General features: G+C 37.4%; 1 protein-coding gene across 2 annotated transcripts in view; it reads right to left on the bottom strand.

Annotated features, from left to right (window-relative positions):
* ARHGAP15 (Rho GTPase activating protein 15) overlaps positions 1-16,583 on the bottom strand; it is a 424,051-nt gene extending 407,468 nt beyond the window's left edge. Inside the window, exons 1-3 of one of the 2 annotated variants that reach the window (XM_088146524.1) lie at positions 16,559-16,583; positions 16,286-16,340; positions 9,813-9,992 (exon numbers count right to left, since the gene is read on the bottom strand). In XM_088146524.1, the coding sequence (XP_088002650.1) occupies positions 9,813-9,977 (165 nt within the window). In that variant the 5' untranslated portion in view covers positions 9,978-9,992; positions 16,286-16,340; positions 16,559-16,583. The other variant, XM_088146525.1, reaches the window with a different exon arrangement.
* Between the last annotated feature and the right edge of the window lie 3,019 nt (positions 16,584-19,602).

The raw sequence follows: 19,602 nt of genomic DNA, 5'->3' as shown, positions 1-19,602 counted from the left end.
AAAAAGGAATATATAAGTAAGAACAAACTCAGAATTTGCTAATAGGTATCAAAAGTTTTTGAAATGCACTTCTTATTTATCCTGGATGCTTTTAGATAGAAGACTCCTAACACTATCAATCAAACAATATTTGAGAAGTCACTCTTTCTCAGCCCAAACCTACCTCATAAGTTTTTTGTTGTGGAGAAAATAGAAGGACAGAGGGCTGTGTGCACCACTTTGAGCTCCAGAAAGAAAAGCAGAGTAATAATAAAAACAGTAATAGTAGCAGCAGCAGCAGCAGTAGTAGTAGTAGTAGTAGTAATGATGATGCAGCTCTTCTGTTTTTCTCTTTTTGATAGATTTCTGAGGTCAAAAAAGCATGGAACGAACAATGGGAAAAAGCATGACAACAATAGGAAAATGGAAGATGATAGCAAAAGCTCCCCATAAAGTTATATCTATGGGGCAATACAAGCATCAGCTGAAGGCTTGTATATTTCTTGAAAAGGCAACAAAATTAATAATCCACACATTAAGGGTGAAGATTCTGATCTTTCAGTGCTCTGCTCGGGTGGTCCTCAGCAGTGCCTTAAACAAATGTTGACTGACTGATTCAAATCTCTTTTTAATGGCAACTTGAAAACTGAGTCCAGTTCTGGACACTGTAATTTAAAAGAACTGGAGAAGTTGGAGCAGGCTGAGAAAAGCTACCATAATGATAAAAGGTCTAGAAAGCAAACCCTGGGAGGAACAACGAGCTTAGCTTGCCAAAGAGAAGCGATTAAGGGGAGATCTAGCAGTTGAAACTGAGTGCAGGACAAGGTTGAAACAAGAATAAAAAAAGATTTAGGCTGAAAATTAGGAGGAATCTCCTGATAATAAGAGCTGTTAAACAGTGGAATAGACCAAGAACACTGGTAGACTGTCCCTCGCTAGAGGTTTTCAAACAGGGGCTGAGTGGCCAATCTCTTAGGAATGGTTTTATTAATTCCTGCATAGCATAGGGGTTTGGACTACAGGACCTGTAGTGCCCCTTCCAAGTGACACACTCTATGGTTCTATGAAGAGTAAAGCATGACTTGTCTGCTTAGGGGGTAGGGAAAAAACAGTGGGATGCTGGGTTTTCAGAGATGCACAACCTTGTTCAAGCTCAGTGCTAGACTAAGCCTGTGCCCGGGGGTTGCATTCCATAAAGTGGGTCAGGCCGCAACAAAAACAATGCTAGATTCATATGAATTCAATTAAAAATTCAATAAATTCATTAGATACTGTCAATGCAATTACTTCCCATGTATTCAATAATCTACTAATTGTTAGAGTAACAATTACAGTTGTGCCTAAGCCTTGCCATAGAAGACATCCATGGAGCTCCTCCCTACTTCTCAGTGCCCACCATACAGATATGTATGGAGAATATAGAAATAACAAGTGTGAACTTGCCCTTCCTGAGTCATTTATATGATTGCTGTAATTATAAAGTGCTACTTTTAATTCCTGTTATATGCTTGAAGAGAACGTAGCGTGATGGTTAAGGTGTTGGACTAGGAGCAGGAAGAGCCAGGTTGTAACCCATCCTCAGCCATGGTAGTTAACTGGATGACTTTGGGCCAGTCATCCACTCAGTCCAACCTACCTCACAGGATTGTTGTTAAGGGAAAAACAGGAGAAGGGATCTCTATGCATGTGGCCTTGAGCTATTAAATGAAAGGCTGGATAAACCTTATAAATCAATAAATGGGTTGAGACAATCAATCAGCTGAGGTGAATCTTAATCAAAGCATACCATATACATATACCATTTGGTAAATCAATTTTCTGTCAAGTAATGGAGATAATATGATCACTGTCCTCCTTTCTGATCCACTGCAAATGCAGGTGAAATTCTCAGAAAAATTCTGCTCCCAAAAGAAAATAAAACCTGACTGTTTTACATAAGCACCTCATTTGATATATGCTGGTTTGGGTGTTTCAATCCATCAAGCAAGTTACTGAGGAGGAAATAAAGCTGCTGAGAACAGTATAACATTTCCAGCTCAACTTCAAACAATCATAAACACAGCTTCAAATTTTTCAGTGGATCTGGTAGCCATTTTTCCTCCTGTGGACACGACCAATTTGCAACATGACACATGACTCTCAGACCCAAGATGACTTTGCAGTACAGTTCAGGGCAATATCCGACGTGCTAAATATAGTCTGAGAAAACTGGTTTTTATCCCAAGAAGAGCAGCCGTACAACAGAAATTGGCAGGAAGCAGGAGAAATAAAAGGATGCATGATTTTAGGTGACTTGAACTACCACATTTTCATCAGAAAACAGGACCCTGGGGGAATCTTGCCTGTTCTTGCCTGAAAAAAACGCTTTTGTCACAGACTATATTTTTCTCTCAGGAATGAACAAAGAAAAAAATAAATTGTTCAAAAACACTACCAAATGCACTTTTTTAAAAAAGTGTTCCATTGAGTTTTCCAAAAAGGAAATTACCCCCATTTAATTAAAACTACCTGTAACTATAAAGGGTGTGTTTGTTTTCTGTTGCAGATCATAAAACTAGAAATATTTTTTTGAAAGGACTGCAAAGTTATTTGACCACAGACAGATCCCATAATTTGTAAATTTAGCACAGCAGAAATACGTGAAACAAGTTGCTATTGCACATCCTTGCCTAATCAATGGTTTTCATGTATGGATCTCTAAATGGAATCGGCTGCACATTTTCCAAATGCTTTTTTTTTTTTTTTGTATAATACTAATGTGCCCCAAGATGCCAACCTTATCAATCCCCTGTAATTTAATGTCATCCTAATTAAATATCCACATCTACTTCAGGAGAATCTCCACAAATAAAGCCTCAGACTTTATTATAAGCTTGATGTGAAGTAAACACTACAGTCTTACATGGCCTAAAGAGCTTGGTTTGACAGAAGGGCCAGAAATAAGAATCTTTTTGGTTATTCCTAACTTTGGCAAGTAGTCAAGTTGGAGGGAGAGAGAAGAAAGGAGCAAAGGAATTGAATTCCCGCTTCCTTTCCTTTCCTTTCCTTTCCTTTCCTTTCCTTTCCTTTCCTTTCCTTTCCTTTCCTTTCCTTTCCTTTCCTTTCCGGGGGGGGGGGGGTGTTAGTGCATTAGAGGTATAAATAAGACTATCAAATTTGTTTCATCTAATTGAAAAGAACTCTAATCCATTAACATTTTGGAATGACTAAACAGACTCTAATTCTTAATCTATGTACCAATGAAATGAGACATTTCATGCTCTGAATTTGCATTGAATGAGACAAAATGCACCTCTTTGAGGCTGAAGAGATGAAAACTGTGAATATTCATGGATGCCAAGAGATCACATATTAGCAGGAAACCCAGGAAGAGCTCTTCCTTAATAGAGTTAATGGCCAGCCTTAAGATTTGTGCTGTTGAGACATTAATATCACTTCATCTGTCATAAATCAGTTGTAGCAATATGGGCATTTTCTACTGTACTATAAGGGAGGCCAGGCCACAGAAAGATTTTTCTGCTCCATGTTGCCAGCTAGAAATCCCAGTTTAACAAGAGATAGCTGAAATCTTTCCACACTATGCCCTCCATCTTCCTTGTCATGCAGAATTATAAAATAGCACAGCACTTCCATTAGAAAAACAACCCTGGGATACACCTGATCACACAAATGTGAGAAGACACAAGCAAGTATACAGATATAATAAAACATCATATTCTACTACATCAAATGAATTTCAGTAGAGAATGGTTGCCTTAAGAAGAGCTTAATCATAATTTCCATATTTCAATGGTTTGCATTTTCTCTCTCTTTTATTTAGATATGGTGAGTAGCAGCTTTTAAAGCATTAGACAAATGCAGTGACCTGGCAAAGAACAACTGGCCCAGAGTCAGAAGTCCTTATGCTGTGAACTTAATACAAACCATTTTAAATATGAGCACAGTGGAAAATAACCAGAGTTCTTAATCACTGAAAGAACTTCTGGTTGATTGATTACATAGTTTTTATTAATTAATTTATTAATCTGCATATATTTCCAACTGGATTATTAAGGTTCATTTGAGTTCCATTTAATACATTATTCTCTCATATACATTCTCAACTATATTAGGGAAAATACATTCTCAGTTTAACAAATATGCAGGAATTGCAGGAACAAACATGTTAGAAGCAATGTTCCTCCTTGCATTAGGTAATAAAAAATCTCTTCTGACACATATCCCTGTTGTTTTTGTAAGTATTTATATTTTTTAAAAAATCACATTAAAGAACCAATGTCTCCCTCATTAAATTGATAAAATTCTAAAATATTCTAAGAAAAGATGTTACATTTCAATACATTAATTGAACATTACAATGCTAAAAATAAAGTATTCCATAGACTTGAATAAATTAGAAAATAAAGTATTAGACTTTGAGCTTTGGACTTAGAACTGGCCTTTGTCAAATCTTCTTTCCTTCCTTCCTTCCTCTATAGTAATAGCAGTGTTCTTGTAATTGTAAAATAAAATCCTGAAGAATGCATATATACATAATTAATATTAACATATCTCTTCTGAACCAGAGAATGTTGCAGACTTCTTTTTTTAAAATGGAATTACCACTATCATGTAGATTTATAGAAAACTCACTTTCAAAATGCTTATTAAGAAATCCTATTGAACTCAGTAGGAATTACTCAGGAATAAACCTAGAAGAAAGCTCTCTCTATTTTATTTTGAAGTTGTTAGAGCAAATTTCAGATCCTTTTATTCTGTCTCCTGTTAGATTGTGCTGCCTATAGATTATATTGCCATTTTTGCCAAGAATATGTACTCAGGTGATCTCACAAATTGCACTTCATGATGTTAGCCTCTTAAATGCAATGAATGGAGTTTACTTAATAAAAAATGTGGGGAAGAGAAAGACTTTTATTGAAATTCCTTCTGAATTATACTTTTCTGTTCTGCTTTGGTGACATGCAACCCATCATGACTTCCATGTAAACCTTTTCCAACTATATCCCTGTAATTTCCTCAGGACCATGCTTGAAATATTGGAATTTTTGCTTCATATTTTGGCCTTTCCCTTTTTGCCTTTCACCAGCCACTTAACAGACCCACTCAACCAAATGTGCCAACATATTTTTCATTCTGTCAATATCTAGTCAGAAAACTTTGCACAGGAAAAAGAGCGTGCACAAGAGAGAGAGAAAGAGAGATTAAAAAACTAGAAAGAACGGGAAAATTAGTATGGCAAGCTTTCAGTCTATTATATCAGAGCCAAGTTTGCATGGTGAAATGACATACCCTGTGTCTCTATAATTAGCTGCTAAGAAAACACAACTTTCCAGCTCCCAACAAAAGAAACTCAGTTGCAGTTGCTTATGGAAAATGTTTGTGTGTGATACAACTTTTTAGGAGGCTTTTTTGTGTCATCCCCCTCCGTATTCTTCTCCACCTGCCCACCCCAACTTCCCCATCCAAACCCAAAAGTTATGTAACAAGGTAATACCAACAGTGAGAAACTGCATGATAAAATCCTGCCCAAAAGTGAAAAATGCTAATTTTGTCTCATTTAGCAGCTGGATACAGAAATGCTCATTAGTTTTAAGAGGGTTAATCCTTTTAACTTTTGCATATTGATATGCCAATTATGCCTAATTGTACAAGAGGCATCAGTCAAGGTAATAGTGCATAAACACATGAAAGTTATTAAGTACATCCCAACATGTAATAAAGTAGGTGTTAATTGGTAGCTGAGTTCTGCAGGCTATTGAGGTGGATAATTCACTGAGAGATGGATCACTTGTAATTTCTCTACATAATTCCTTTTGCAGTTTCATGCTGTGATGTTTTCATGCTTGTCAAAAACAACTGCAGCCTAGTGCCTTTTGTTAAACACAGCCAATAAAATATGTTAGGCATCATTAAATATACTTAACTTTTAAACTTTTTGAAAGGTACAGCTCTAACTGTTAATATATTGTACTATTTCCAAATACATTACTATAAATATGCTTTTCACTCCATAGCTGAAGAATTATCTTATATCTCAATTATGGGATTTGGGATTGTGTTGGTGTTTTTTTTTTTTTTAAGTACTACATGCAAATGTGTCACAAGCAAGTGAGAGTTTTAAATTAGAATGTAAATGTTAAGGAAATGAATGTTTCATCAGTTACTGGGTTGAGATTGAAGGACTTTTCCCCCCACTCTCCCAGTGTCATGCCAGTTCTTCTGAACTAAACATTCCACTTCAGCCAACTAAGAGAAGAATAATTAAAATCACATATTTCTGAACTATGCTGTGGTTAATTTTGCATTTGAACATGGGGATAATGATAGCACACAACACACTCACTCACTGCAGCCTGCTTATTTCATCAACTCTTCATAAGGATCCATCATATTAAGAGAATAGCTAATCGATACTTTGCACGGCTCCGGTGAGAGAAAGCAAGACTGCGTGCTTGCCTGTGTGTTTGGGTTGTGTTTTGGTGGGGCTCCTAGTATAGTTTTGAAGCTTTGGCTTGTTCGCCATGAGCTGAAAAACAGAGCTAGAATCCAAAACAAGTGACTAACATTGCATAAATAATTTTGCAACATCATATGGCCTCAGCTGCAAGTTGCAGCCATTACGGAGGAAAATTAACCAAGGGAGGCTCATACCAATCAGTTCGTTTAGTAGCACAGGATGAGGAAAGGGGAAGGGAGATGACTGGCAGCCGAGTTCACCTCTGAAGTATTAGCGTGTAAATCTTTTCAGAAGAGATAATAAATAAATAAATCCACAGCCATTTGGCTCTCTCTGCTGCTTAAAAATTAGGGGCAGTTCAGGCGCCAGATTTTAACTCTTCGTCAATCCCTCTACCAGAGTATTTTATCATGAATCTTCACTTCTAGGAAGTTTTTCTTTTCCTTTCCATTTGTGGAATTTTATGCAGTATCTTAGAAGCAAGGTCTGATACTTGCAAACCGTAGGCCTTTGGGGACAAACAGTCGCTTTGTAATCTGAAGTTTTGCAATGTCTTCTTGCTTGGAGGCAAAAAGATCCACAAGTGGGATCAAATTCCTTCCCATCACAGCTTCCAAAAGCAAAGTATCCCTGTTCCTATCAAATTTCAGATCCTAGCTTTCTTATACACACAGCAAAAGAGTTCAGGCAAAGGTAACTCTTTTGACAGATAAACATTTGAAATTGTGCCCATATCATATAATCAACTACTGGCTACAATCAAGAACAGGAAGATGAGGCAATATGAATGTTAATACAACTGCTAACGTTTCCCTATTGTTCTGCAAGGGAAGAGCAAAAACTAACAAGCATAGCATTACCAAAACCTTACTGAGAGTTCACTTGTCAGATCTATTTTTGGGGGTGGGGGAGGGGGGTAAGTGCCACTTCTTTAGGGCCAGCACAGATGGCAAAGCTTGCCCAAAGAACTGATTACAGAGGGAGTCAGCCCTTCAGGCCTGGGGTGGGAAACCTGACGCTCCTTATTCTACTTTTGGACAATCCTGATAAAAAACGGTGTGATCGTGGATAATCAGTGGCACATTTCCTTGCTGTTTTAGGTGAAAAAAGAAAAAGCTCTACAAAATAAAAATCAAATAAAGAATCCCATGCCCCATCATGACACAAAAAATCCTGCCCCCACATTTATGTTTTATGTCACCACACCATTATGGTTCTCACAACAGTCTTTATCATCTGGAAAAATATTCAGATTGTATTCTTCTTCAAACCAGTATGAAGGAAAGGACAGGGCATAAGTTATTAAAGACATGTATAGTGGAGTTAAATTTTTAGCCCAGTCATTTTTGGGGGGGGCTTCCTTTTTTTTTTTTTTTAATTGAATGTAATGATCTCATATTTCATTATGGTTAAGGTTTAATCTGGATTATTTTTTTTTTAATGTCACCGAAGAGGTTTCCTTCCATTTTAACTAGCAGTCCTACTGAAATTTTAATATTTACTTGGAATAAGGAAATGGCTCAGACCTTTGATGCAGTCACTTCTAAATATCCTCTAATGTATAGCTATATAGTTCTTTGAGATTTTTTTGAGCAGCTAAGGATTGTGAAATAATTAGCTAAATATCTAAATTTCAGGCAACATGGGATTTGTGACAATTCATTTACGGCCTATTATGTAGTCTGGCCCAACTTTCAGTGTGGATCTTAAAAGGAATATAGGTAGGGAATATAGTTCCTAATGATATAAGAAGCACCTATTAGAACTTTAATGAGAAAAATCTAGTTCTGAGAAATGTATTAGAAAATCCTCCATTCTAGACAGACTTTGATGACAGATTTCACCCCATTCCAATCTAAAGGACAGAAACAGCCTTGGCTGCTTTGGTTAATGACTTAAGTCGGGGAATAGATGAGGAACTACAGCACTGTTAGTTCTCTAGGACATTTATACAGTTTTCAGAACTGTCAGCCAACATGTCCTTATAGGTCACCATGCTAATCTGGAACAAAGAGAAACATTATTACAGTGGTTAACATTATTAAAAATAGCCCAGGTGATCTAATCCAGGGGCCTGCAAAATATTGCTATAGAATAGCAATAGTGCTATTCTAGTGCCAGATAGTGTTGGTGCAAGCCAAAGCTCTCTACTTTTTCCAGTACTTTTAGGCATATTGCTGTAGAATGAGTGACAGACAGGAAATAAACATTCATGGAGAAGTAATGTCAAGTGTGTGTGTTTGTGTGTGTGTGTGTTTATGCAATTATTTCTTTCAGTTTTCATTTCATTTCATGTAATAGTAAGAATTTGCTTTAGAAATTCTTTGAGATGATTTCTTTGAAATCCGTAGGAGCAAAATGTGGCGTTCTTGCATTTACTTAGTAGCAGGAAGAGCAACAGACCTGGGTAAATGCCCTTTTTCACTCAACCAACATCCCTCTATTGCAGTGATTCTCAACCTTTTTGAAGCTGCCGCCCCCCTAAGGAGCAGAAAATTTTTCAACGCCACCCTTTGGGTGGGTGGGGGAGTTACTGAATTATAAAAGGCAAAAATTTTAAGTAATTTTTTTCAGTAGACTTACACACCAAATTTGTTCGATTTAACTCGATACTTTTGCCCTGGAAGGTAATTGCATTCCTTTTATTAAAATTAAAATGACTAATGCAAAAAAAATGAAGCGAACGAAAAGCAACTCAAGAAACACGGGTCAAATCAAACATTCATATTGAAAAGACGCTCAACGCACACACTGCGATTAATCATGCGGGAAGACAGCTGACGCACGCGCTGCAGTTAATCGCGCGGGAAAACAGCTGACGCATGCGCTGTGCTGGTTGGGATCGGAGAAGAATCGTAGTGTTGAGTTCTTCAAGGTCAGCCTACCTAGAATACAAATTCATCTCACCATTCTTAGAAGTGCGTGAGGGCAGCTGTAGCGTAAGTTCGTTTTATTGCTGGTACAAATGGTGTAAACCAGATAATCGATTTAATAAATTTTTTTGGGAGTTTTAAAATTAAGTTCAAATGCCAAAACATGCTCATCATCCCTCTACCACCCAAAACATGCCCACCGCCCCTCAGCATCCTCCCACCGCCCCCCGGGGGGTGGTACCGCCCCTGTTGAGAACCAATGCTCTATTGTCTGCAGTCTCCCTGGCTCTGCAACTTCATTTAATTACAAGATCAGACATTATGAGGGCTTTTTCAGTAGCTGTGCTACTATTATTGTTCAGGGAGTGTCCCTGCTCTTGAAAAATCATTGGAGAACATTTTTTTATTTATTTTAAAAAAAATCAGAAAACAGTTGTCCACCAATTTCTTTACCCACATATCTAGTGAAGAAATTCAAAAGGCCATTTGGGACCAGTACTTACAGGCTCAATAACTTTCAGATTCTCAGAGAGTATCAGAGATTTGCTTTGGCTGGATCTGTCATGGATGTTGCTGGGACTTTTGATCCTCATCTGAACAGCACCTGCGCTTTCATGGGAAGGATGTAGCTTTCCTACGCTGGTATCAGAAGTTGCTAACTGCTGCATGATTAATATGTCAATCTGAAAAATATAACAGTTAACCATGCTTAACACACTTTGCATTAAGCCAGCCTGGAATCCCTTTTAGCGAACAAGAAGAAAACCGTAAAGCCAATATAATATCTCTAAATATCAGGATATCTTAACAACAGCATTAATAACCTAGGGCACTTTTATTATTCACCAAGTCATCCAAACTGTCTTGGAAGAGTGCAGTTTGCATAAAAGATTATTCTTATCTCCAAAGCCATTCTTCTGTCGTGTAATTTTTCAGTAACCTTTCTAGTATAGCCAGCTGGCAGGGAGTACAGTTTGCCTTTGGTCTTCTCATACTCACATCTGAGACAGACGTCTCAAGTTTGCTCAAAGGCTGAAAGAGACTTATTTGGACTCCACCAATTGTGCCAGAAGGTCCAGCGGTGAAGTTACATTCAGGCCTTCATACAGGGTTATCCTGATTTTTTTTTTTAATAGACTTGTAAAACATTTGTTTTGACATTTCAGAAAGATGATGTAAAGGTGGAATACATGACAACCAATTTAATATATACATAGTCCATTGATGCTATAGTATATTAGAGCTGGGCTCATAATACTGTAATTACATAGCATTAGCCTTAGTGCAAGACAGGAAATGTTAACTTCAGACAAGAAGCTCCTTAGTAAATAATTCAGCAAATCTTGTAATTCAGAATATGAATTTTTATGACATATCAAGTTTTTATTTGACCTCCCTCTAAATATGTCATTAACAAAGATAACCTCCTTCTATTTAACCAGTTCTTCCCTATTTTCCAGTACCTGTCACCAGCCCTGGAGTCTAGAAAATGTTAGGTTCCCAGGACATATAACAAACAATATTTTCTTATTGTGCTAGATTGCACTAATGATTTTAAGCTCCAGGAAAAAAGGATAGGGAGACGGAGACATCTCTTTCTGTTCATCATAAGAGCAGTAGCAGCCACTACCTAATAACAGATTCTGGAGAATCCCTAGAATTTGAAGGAAGAACTGGACCTTGCTGCACTCTTAATAAAGTTGTTAGGAAAGTAATGGGATCTGATTTTATTCAAAACGGACTTGGGAACAACTTAAAATAGCTCAGTTATAATGCAGATGAATTACAAACTAGCTGGTGATCAGGGTATGTGCGTGTGTATGTATGTGTGTGTATACACACACACACACATACACACACACACACACATACATACATACATATATACATACAATCTTTTCAAAGGTGCTCAAGACCATATAAAGTGATTTTACCATCTCATATTTAGGTACATGCAAGAGTAGCTTACACGCAAAAATGGCCAGAGTGATCACATCAGAGAAAAAAACTTGTTTCTAAAATTGTTGAATTTTTCAACAATTTCAAAGTCAAAAATGTTATCTGTTTTGGATACTTAATCATGGAAGAACATAAAACAGCTGGTAAAATAAAAAGGCAAATAGGAATTTCCAGGAAAACCTTTTGAGACATGAAAAATATCCTAACCTCAAGGGAAGTAAACTTCAAATGAAGAATAGGAATGGCCCAATCTTATATGAAGTCAACTCTCCTTCATAATTCTAAAACAGGGACAATATCCAAGGAGGCTGAGAGCAGGTGGAAATCTTAGAAATGTGGCTTTTAAGATGTATCTTGAGAATCATTTGGAATCACAAAAGATCAAATATTGAAATCCTAGACATGCCTAGAAAGGAAGCCCTATAAACACCATCAAACAAAGAAAATTGAGATACTTCAGTTACTTACTCAGACCCAATTCTATGCAAAAGGCCCCTGCTGGAAGGAAGACTGGAAGGAAAGAGAAGTAGGGAATAAAAAAGCACCTGAAGTAGTGATATACGTAATTGGGCTGGTCTAAATAATGAAGAAAATGCAGAGGTAGACACAGTAGAAATTCATGATTGTCACCCAGGAAGAAGAACTGAACTGCAAGTCTTTGATGTAATATCTTTGAAGATTTTTCATATGGAGACAATTTCAGATACACAGATCTCTCATTAACAATAAAAAGGGTTATATATAAAGTTTACTACCTCAGCCATAAATGAATAAAGGCCCCTTCTTCCAACCTAGGAAATATGACAGTGTTTTACTCTGAGCTTAGTGAAGTGGACTAAACTGCTAAAATATTACTAGAGCAGGTGTGTGTAACATGTACATTCATTCAATTTTCAGATGCTATTCAGCAGTTTAAAAGTGCTAAACCTGCTTCTATTTTCTCTGACACATCAAGTGTTTCTGAGCTTCTACCATTTTACTTATATCACAAGCACGATATTTTTCTTACTTGGGACCTTGGGCTATTATTAAATCTGTCAGATCTCATAAGTATAGGTTGTCAGATCAATTTGTGCTTACGTTGGAAATTTATAAGAAAAGCCTAAGAGCTGCAGGACAGATGGACATTGGGATGCAAAGAATGCCATCTTCTGGATGAAATACAGAGCAACATTTTTCAAATGCATGCAAGCACTTCTCAAGCTGAACAAGCTGTTTTTCATGGGACTTCTCCTGATTAGGCCTCCTATCTGAGGCTTATTGATGAAAAGTTGACAGTAACTCAAAATGTGCCACCCCACTTACAAGATGCAACTATCCCATTGTGCCTTTTTCCTTGCCACAGTCATCCTATTTCCAGTAAGATAACAGTCTATCATTCCAGTGTATGGAGAATGTAAGTAGGGCTTGTCAGCCCTGTGAAGTAGAATGGACTCCACAGGAAGAGTAGAACTAAACTTTAGTGAGATAGACTAGTAACAGAACCTTGCAAATCTATTTTTGTTTTACCTTCCTTCCCTCTTATACCCCACTGAGTCAGGGAGCAGCTACCCTGAGTCTCTTCCTAATACTGTCTCCTTGCCCTGGGTTTAAGGAATGCTTCTGCCCTTGTTTCTGTAATTTCTTCTGAATATTCCCTTCAAGGCCATCTCATGGCTCTCTAGAGGGATGGAACACTTGTATAGCTTCAAATGCTGCTGAACTACTACTCCCAGCAAGTCACCTAATCTGGCCAATAGCAAAGGATGCTGGGAATTGTGTTTCAGTAGCATCCAGAGGGGCCACCATTCTGACAAATAAATCTGCAGATTGCAATGTATCCCTATGTGTTCCATGGAGAGAAGCAAAAGCACCTCTCTGAGACTCCAGACATCTAATGTCAGATGAGGCTATGCTTCTATACAACAGTGTTCCTAAATGTTCTTCTCTTCATCATGGGAGAGATGGCAGCATTTAGTCACTTATAGGAGCAAGCATAAACTAGGTTCTCATCCCGAGTGCTAATCAGAGACTTCCAAAGATACTTTGAAGTATGAAGAAGAAATCAAAATGTTTTAACACTAGATTAAATTAGCAGTGGAAAATTTTAACCTTTTGATGTTGTAGACCTCTCTGCATCCACTGTTATGAGTAAAACTGTCTGTACTGGAAGTTTTCTTTATTAATATTTAAAAGGCTACAAACTAAGCTAGGTATCTGGCAATTTTCAGCCTGCAAGTCTGCTTCTGATGCTGTTAACATCATCAAGTAACAAGTCTGCTTCTGATGCTGTTGGGTCTGAACCTTAAACATCAGACTGCTTCCCCTGCACAGGACAAGCCTGGGTCTATTTCTTATTAAAATATAATACTGATATTGAATCTGTACATGCGTACATTTAGTCCAGTACTCTGCAGCTTCAACTGTCAATAGCTTGCTAGGAAGTCAGGAAAAATTACAAACTTTGGTATACAAAATCCATGTAAATGGAGAAGTTAGTGATTGAATCTCTGCCCTGAACCGTCTCTGAAATATGGGCTCATATATTAATGTATGCTAGAACCAGGGCTGAATCTAATTTCTTCAAAGTTACCACTTAGTTCCCCCACTGCCAAGCAAAGACAGGTATAAGTATGTGCACCTGTGTATAAGAATAATATGTAGCCCTGAGAATGGGCAGAATCCTTTCTTAAACTAAGGTCTACATAAAATATGAATGTTTATGAGTTGTACTCAAATAATCAAAGGGATCTCTGATATATATTTCAAATTCCTGATTTATTCTCTGTACAAAACATGACAGTATAAGAACTTCTTCCAGATTAACAAAACATCAAAAATGGATGAAAATACCCTTAAATTTGTAGGGAAGGATATATCTGAAAAGAAACATTGCATCAAGATTTATATAAGCTATTGACAGCAATTACAATGTTGGATTCACTTTTTAATAGATTGAGAAGTTAATAGTTCAATTTATGTAGGTGGAACAAACACCTAGAATTTCTCTTTCAATGCTATGGTTTTCAAAAAATATGTGTAGTTTTATTTTTTCCTGATTTTAAAGAGTATCATTGGGCATAAAGTATTTCTTAGCTTCAGTAATGTACTGGAATGAAAACAATAGGGACTATTCACTGTTGTCATCTGAACTATGTAGTTTATTTATGAGGAGGCAAGACACAAGAGGTGAACTGATTATGTTTATTAAGATCAGGTTATTAAGATCACTCAACCCTGACCTGGAATAAAAAGGTGCTTTACATCTTTAAGGAACATACCATTGTTCCCCATAATGTAGATAGGTTCAATTGTTGCAAGATCATCCACAGGACCCATCCTGCTGTCAAAATAATGAAAGCAACAGCATGTCATTGTGACATGTGCTCCAATCATTTTATGCATCTATGACATCATGATGCATGTACAAAAGCATTGGAGCTTATACTGTATCCACATGACCCTGCTTTCATCATTTGCCTCCCCTTGCCCTTCACCAAACTAATAATGTATTATAACCAAACATTTAAAACATTATAGAAATAAACTTGGATAATCTACAAAATATATGGAGTAGAGAGTTGGAATATCCTATGTGGTAAAATCAATGGCTTTATATGTTAAGAAACACTCAGTACAGCAAAAAATACTTTTATGGGTATATTGGTCTCAAAAGGTGTTCAGAAAGGTTGCCTGTCATCCTTTCTATGCTGGAGTTGTAATACATTTGAAGGAACTCTAAAGCATGGTTTTTCAAACTGTATTCCACAAGAACTTGATGAGGTTCTGTGAGGAACTAAGGAAAAAAAAAATCCTGCAGACAATTTTCTAACACTAGAACATTGCCTCCTGATCAGGGATTCTTGCCGCCGCCGCCTCCTCCTCCTCCTCCTTTAAATGAATAGGTTCCACAGACAGAAAAAGTTTGAAAACCCCTGCTCTAGAGCACATGTTACTCAAGTCTACAGTAAAACAAATTCTTGGAAGAAAGTTCAAATATATTAACACGTTGCTAGCATATTCCAAAAATGTGCACTATTTTGATGGAGTCCATCAAACTGGAGACCTAATTGTGGAGGCCCAGGCTGATTTCTCCTTATCAATTTTACAAGGTAAGAATCCCATCTATTAGGTTTCCAACATGTGTATGAGCCTCCTGCCCACACAGTACATCATGTACATGGCAGAGGAGCGGGTTGAACACCTGCTACTCTTGAATGCCAAGAGTTTTTTTGTTTAAATCTCCATGTTTTAATGTTTTAAGGGATTATATATTAAATAGTGTGAAAGACCCTTGTTTGTCTGAGACCTTAGAAAATTGTTGCTGGGTACTGAAAATATCCTTTTTCAAGCAGGTGTTATCTGAATGTGGTGAAACTACAATTCTAGGACATGTCTCTCCATACGTTCTGTGGAGCAGAGCTGGGTTGCGCCTCTTGTGCTTCCATTTGGAGATCTCTTTTGGAACAGGGCTCCACCTTCCAGTATTGCTGATATGGATCCCGTTTAGGACAAATATGAGCTATAGCTAAGCCCATTTTTTCATTCTGCATGACAAGTATTCCAGATATATTTCTACTGACATCTCCTCTGCTTATTACTGTTCCTCAGCAGTGGCATAACCAACTTCAGACAGGCTAAGCGTAGTTTTATCATCACAGCATAACATTTTTCAATTGCTTTTTGATTCTACTGGCTTTCTACCTCCTCTCCACTTCTCACTAAAACTACGTGCTGTTCATATTTCCTCAGCAAATTGTCTACCTTTTTATGGGAAAAAAAGTTATGCCTTTTGAAATGTAAAAGATGTTGCCAGTTGCACACCCAGGACAAACACCAACACAAATATTCAGATCTTTCATAATATGCTTCCATTGCATTGATAAAAGAATGGGTTTTTTTTAAGATACATTGCATATGTGCTACATTAAAATGATATGCAGTAGTAAATGTTTCTCTATTCCCTTCCTGTATTGTGTCATACATCTTTAGCAACAGGTTGCATATATGGATTGAGAAGCAAATTAAGATTCCTTACCTATATTCTGTTGTGCACTGTTTTTCTCATCTCCGACATCAACATCCAGTTTCAGCTTTTAAAAAGAAAGCGGGAAATATGAAATGGCTCCCTTCTGAAGGCTACAAATCTTGTTTCATCTAAGGCAGCACAAAGCAAGCAAGGAGAAAAACAGAGCCAAACCACTTCCTGTCAAAAGGAGTTCAGCACCCCATCAGTAAAAGCACACCACAGAATAGGAATCAAAAAAAGAACAGAGGCTCTAGCATGAAAATTATGTGGAGTTCAACTTACTACACAGTTTCAGAAGATGTAAAAGTTTAAAAGGAAATAGAAAGAGGAATGAGCACAGCTGAAATTATTTCAACTTCCTCTTCCTTTGCTTTGTAAAAAAGAAATGTTTGAGAAATCAAGCCTGTCAGTGGCAAATACTTCTTCCTGTGTTCCCCTCCCCTTTGGACTTCTTTCATGAGAAACAGCTTTAACTATTACAAATCTCTATATAAAATTATATTTTGATTTTCAGTTTCATATTAACGTAGCATGCAACTGTTACTAGTTCTGCTTTCTTGGTTTCCTGTCTAAAAATTACCACAGAAGAGATGCTGAAGGCCATCTCTTAAGGCCATCTCTGGATGAAAGAAGCTCGTGCATAGAATTGTACATGGGCAGAAGCTTTTTCCGATGCTTCTAGTGAAGCTCTGGCATCCTTGGAGCAAGATAACATGCCTGCTTCACTCTTAAAGTTTGGGCGGGGGATATTTCTTCACAAATAACCTTCAAAGGATGGGATTGCACTAACCTTGGTCGAAGCACCACTTCAAAAGTTTCCACGGTCCTAGTATTTAATGCTTCTTTCCATTCTTTTATATTCACAATTACTTGGTAGTGCTGTGGAGGTATTCTGGGGACCACACCAAAGACTTTGGGGAGTGCATGTTGTTCTAGAATCTGGCTCTTCTCCTAGGAAAAGTGGACAACTCAGTGATCCAGTAATGGCATGAGTACCTGAGGAAGGACATTAAAATCTGTTTCATCAAAAACTGATCTTATTGATTATCAGGACACTTATGTATTGGAAAGATGCAGAAGAACAAGCAGGAAAATATCAATTGTTGGTAATAAAGGGAGTAAACTATAGACTTTGTAGAGAAAAAGGTACACCAAATTGAACTTCTGTACTGAAACTTTTTTCTTTTTAATTTGGCCAAGTGTTATATATCACATTTCTTTATCAAATGTTTAGGCTGATGAGCTCCAAAATATCTTTTTTCCTGGGTCTGCTAGATGACATTACTTGATCCATGAGACCCAAAGTAAGCCAAATGTCTGATCACACAGGAATGTTTGGATAAGGCTGGATTAGAATATTAAACTACAAATGAGGCTAGACAGGACTTTCACTGAAGGCACGAATCACAGTTTTTATCCAAATCAGACTAGATAGCCTTTAGGAGATTCTAAAGTGCTAAAGAGTAGAAGCATTGTGAATCACAAAATGCAGAAGAGCAGAAACACATGGTTAGAAAATAGAATAATAACAATGCCAAGAAATAAGTTGTTGTAGATATTCAAGAAATTTGGAAAGACAAAAGCCCGTACCGCACACTCAGAGTGGGGCGAGTGATGGAGTTGTGCATACATGTTTGTCCACCACACAGATTCAAGTTCAGTTTACTGAAGAGTAAGAGATATGAAAGCCAGGGGCTGAACAAGCAGATAGAGGATAATAGTAGGGAGTGGAGCTCAGCTCGTGTTTGACATTGACTAGGGAGGTAACAGAAGAAGAGATACAGACCAGACAATTTGAGGAAGGAAAGCTGAGAAAATAAGAGAGAGGGAAGATGGGGTAGGAGAATCCACCAAGACAAACGGAATTTGTTCAATCTGTCCATGTGCATTCCCATTTTATTTTTCATGTAGCAACATTATTTCAGCACGAAGTATTCCATCTGAACTCAGCTAAAGGCTTTTCTACTTCCATCCTATAAAGACCATCACGGACATTTTATTTATTTGTTTGTTTGTTTGTTTATTTGATTTCCATAGCCACCCATCTCAACAAGTGACTTTGGGCAGTGTACCATCGTAAAACATAGAACAATTAAAAACAATTACAGCAATACAAAATAAACTTACAGTATATGGTCACCGAGTAAAAATTATTGCCATAGAAGTCAATATAGCCAAGAAACAGGGCCCTTGACACACTCGGGGACCCAGGCCTGGGCATATAACCAGGTCTTCATGGCCTTACAAAAGGCCAACAGGGTTGGGGTCATCCTAATCTCTGAAGGAAAAATGTTCCAGAAGGCAGGGGCTACAGCAGAGAAGGCACATCTCCTAGTCCCTGCCAGCCAGTGGGGGTAATCAAAGAATATCTAATAAATATCCCCCCCCCTTTCCCAATTTAAATGAGCTGAGAGCTACTGAGGCATGCTTTCATTTCGGAGTTGCTTTCATTAACAGACCATGTCACAGAACTGATCCCTGACAAGTGGAAGCTGTGCCTGGTAGCTCTGACAATAAAACTACACTTAAAATAGCTAAAGTGTATATCTAAAGCCAAGGCCACCAACTCATGCTGATGCATTATTTAAAAACTGCTTTTGACAGGGTTTAGGAACATGTCAGTTGAAAATGCAGAACATTCTCATTTGTGAGAACATTAGACCTTTAGGTGCTAAAGGCACCCTGATCAAATCACAGTGATGTGACAAAAAAAAGTTGATGCAATTTAAACAATAAGTTTCCCATGAAAAATATGCCGTGTTGTTTGTCGTAGTTCATGCACTGGGAGGTAGTGATGGGAGAAATCCAAATAGAAGCAAGAACCATCAGGATTGGAGGGAAGGAAAATGCTAGAATTAGTTTAGATATATTTTAACATAATCCCTCTGTAACATTCTCTTTTTTTAGGAAAAATAACACAAATATTCACAGACCATAATTATTTGGACAAATACGTAATTTCTTTTTATTTAATTTACCTTTTAAAACAATAACAGAAAAAAGGATATATCAATATCCTTTTCCAAGTGGGGCTGAATTGTGAATTTTTGAAAATATGGCAATGTTCTTTTAATACAGTAGTTTGTAACAGGTGGGACCCAGGAGTATACAATGGACCCAGGCATACAATACCTGCTACCTGTTCCAGAAATTGTGGTTGTTGGTGGCAGAGAGAAGACATCTATAGTTCTGTTTATTCATTTGCCAGAATGAGTGAAAAGCTTGAAGTGGGGAGAGAACTGGACCACGCACAGTCCTGTCCCTTCTGACCTTCATGCATGTAGCAGGAGATCTGAAGAGGAGAATGTACTCACCTTAATTTCATT

This window comes from Python bivittatus, unplaced genomic scaffold, assembly GCF_059951505.1.
Source record: "Python bivittatus isolate LINGU-HERP-01145 unplaced genomic scaffold, Pbiv_v1 ctg000480_np1212, whole genome shotgun sequence".
NCBI classification, from domain to species: Eukaryota; Metazoa; Chordata; class Lepidosauria; order Squamata; family Pythonidae; genus Python; species Python bivittatus.
The sequence above is the reverse complement of the archived record's forward strand: the minus strand, read 5'-3'. Positions and strand labels throughout refer to the sequence as shown.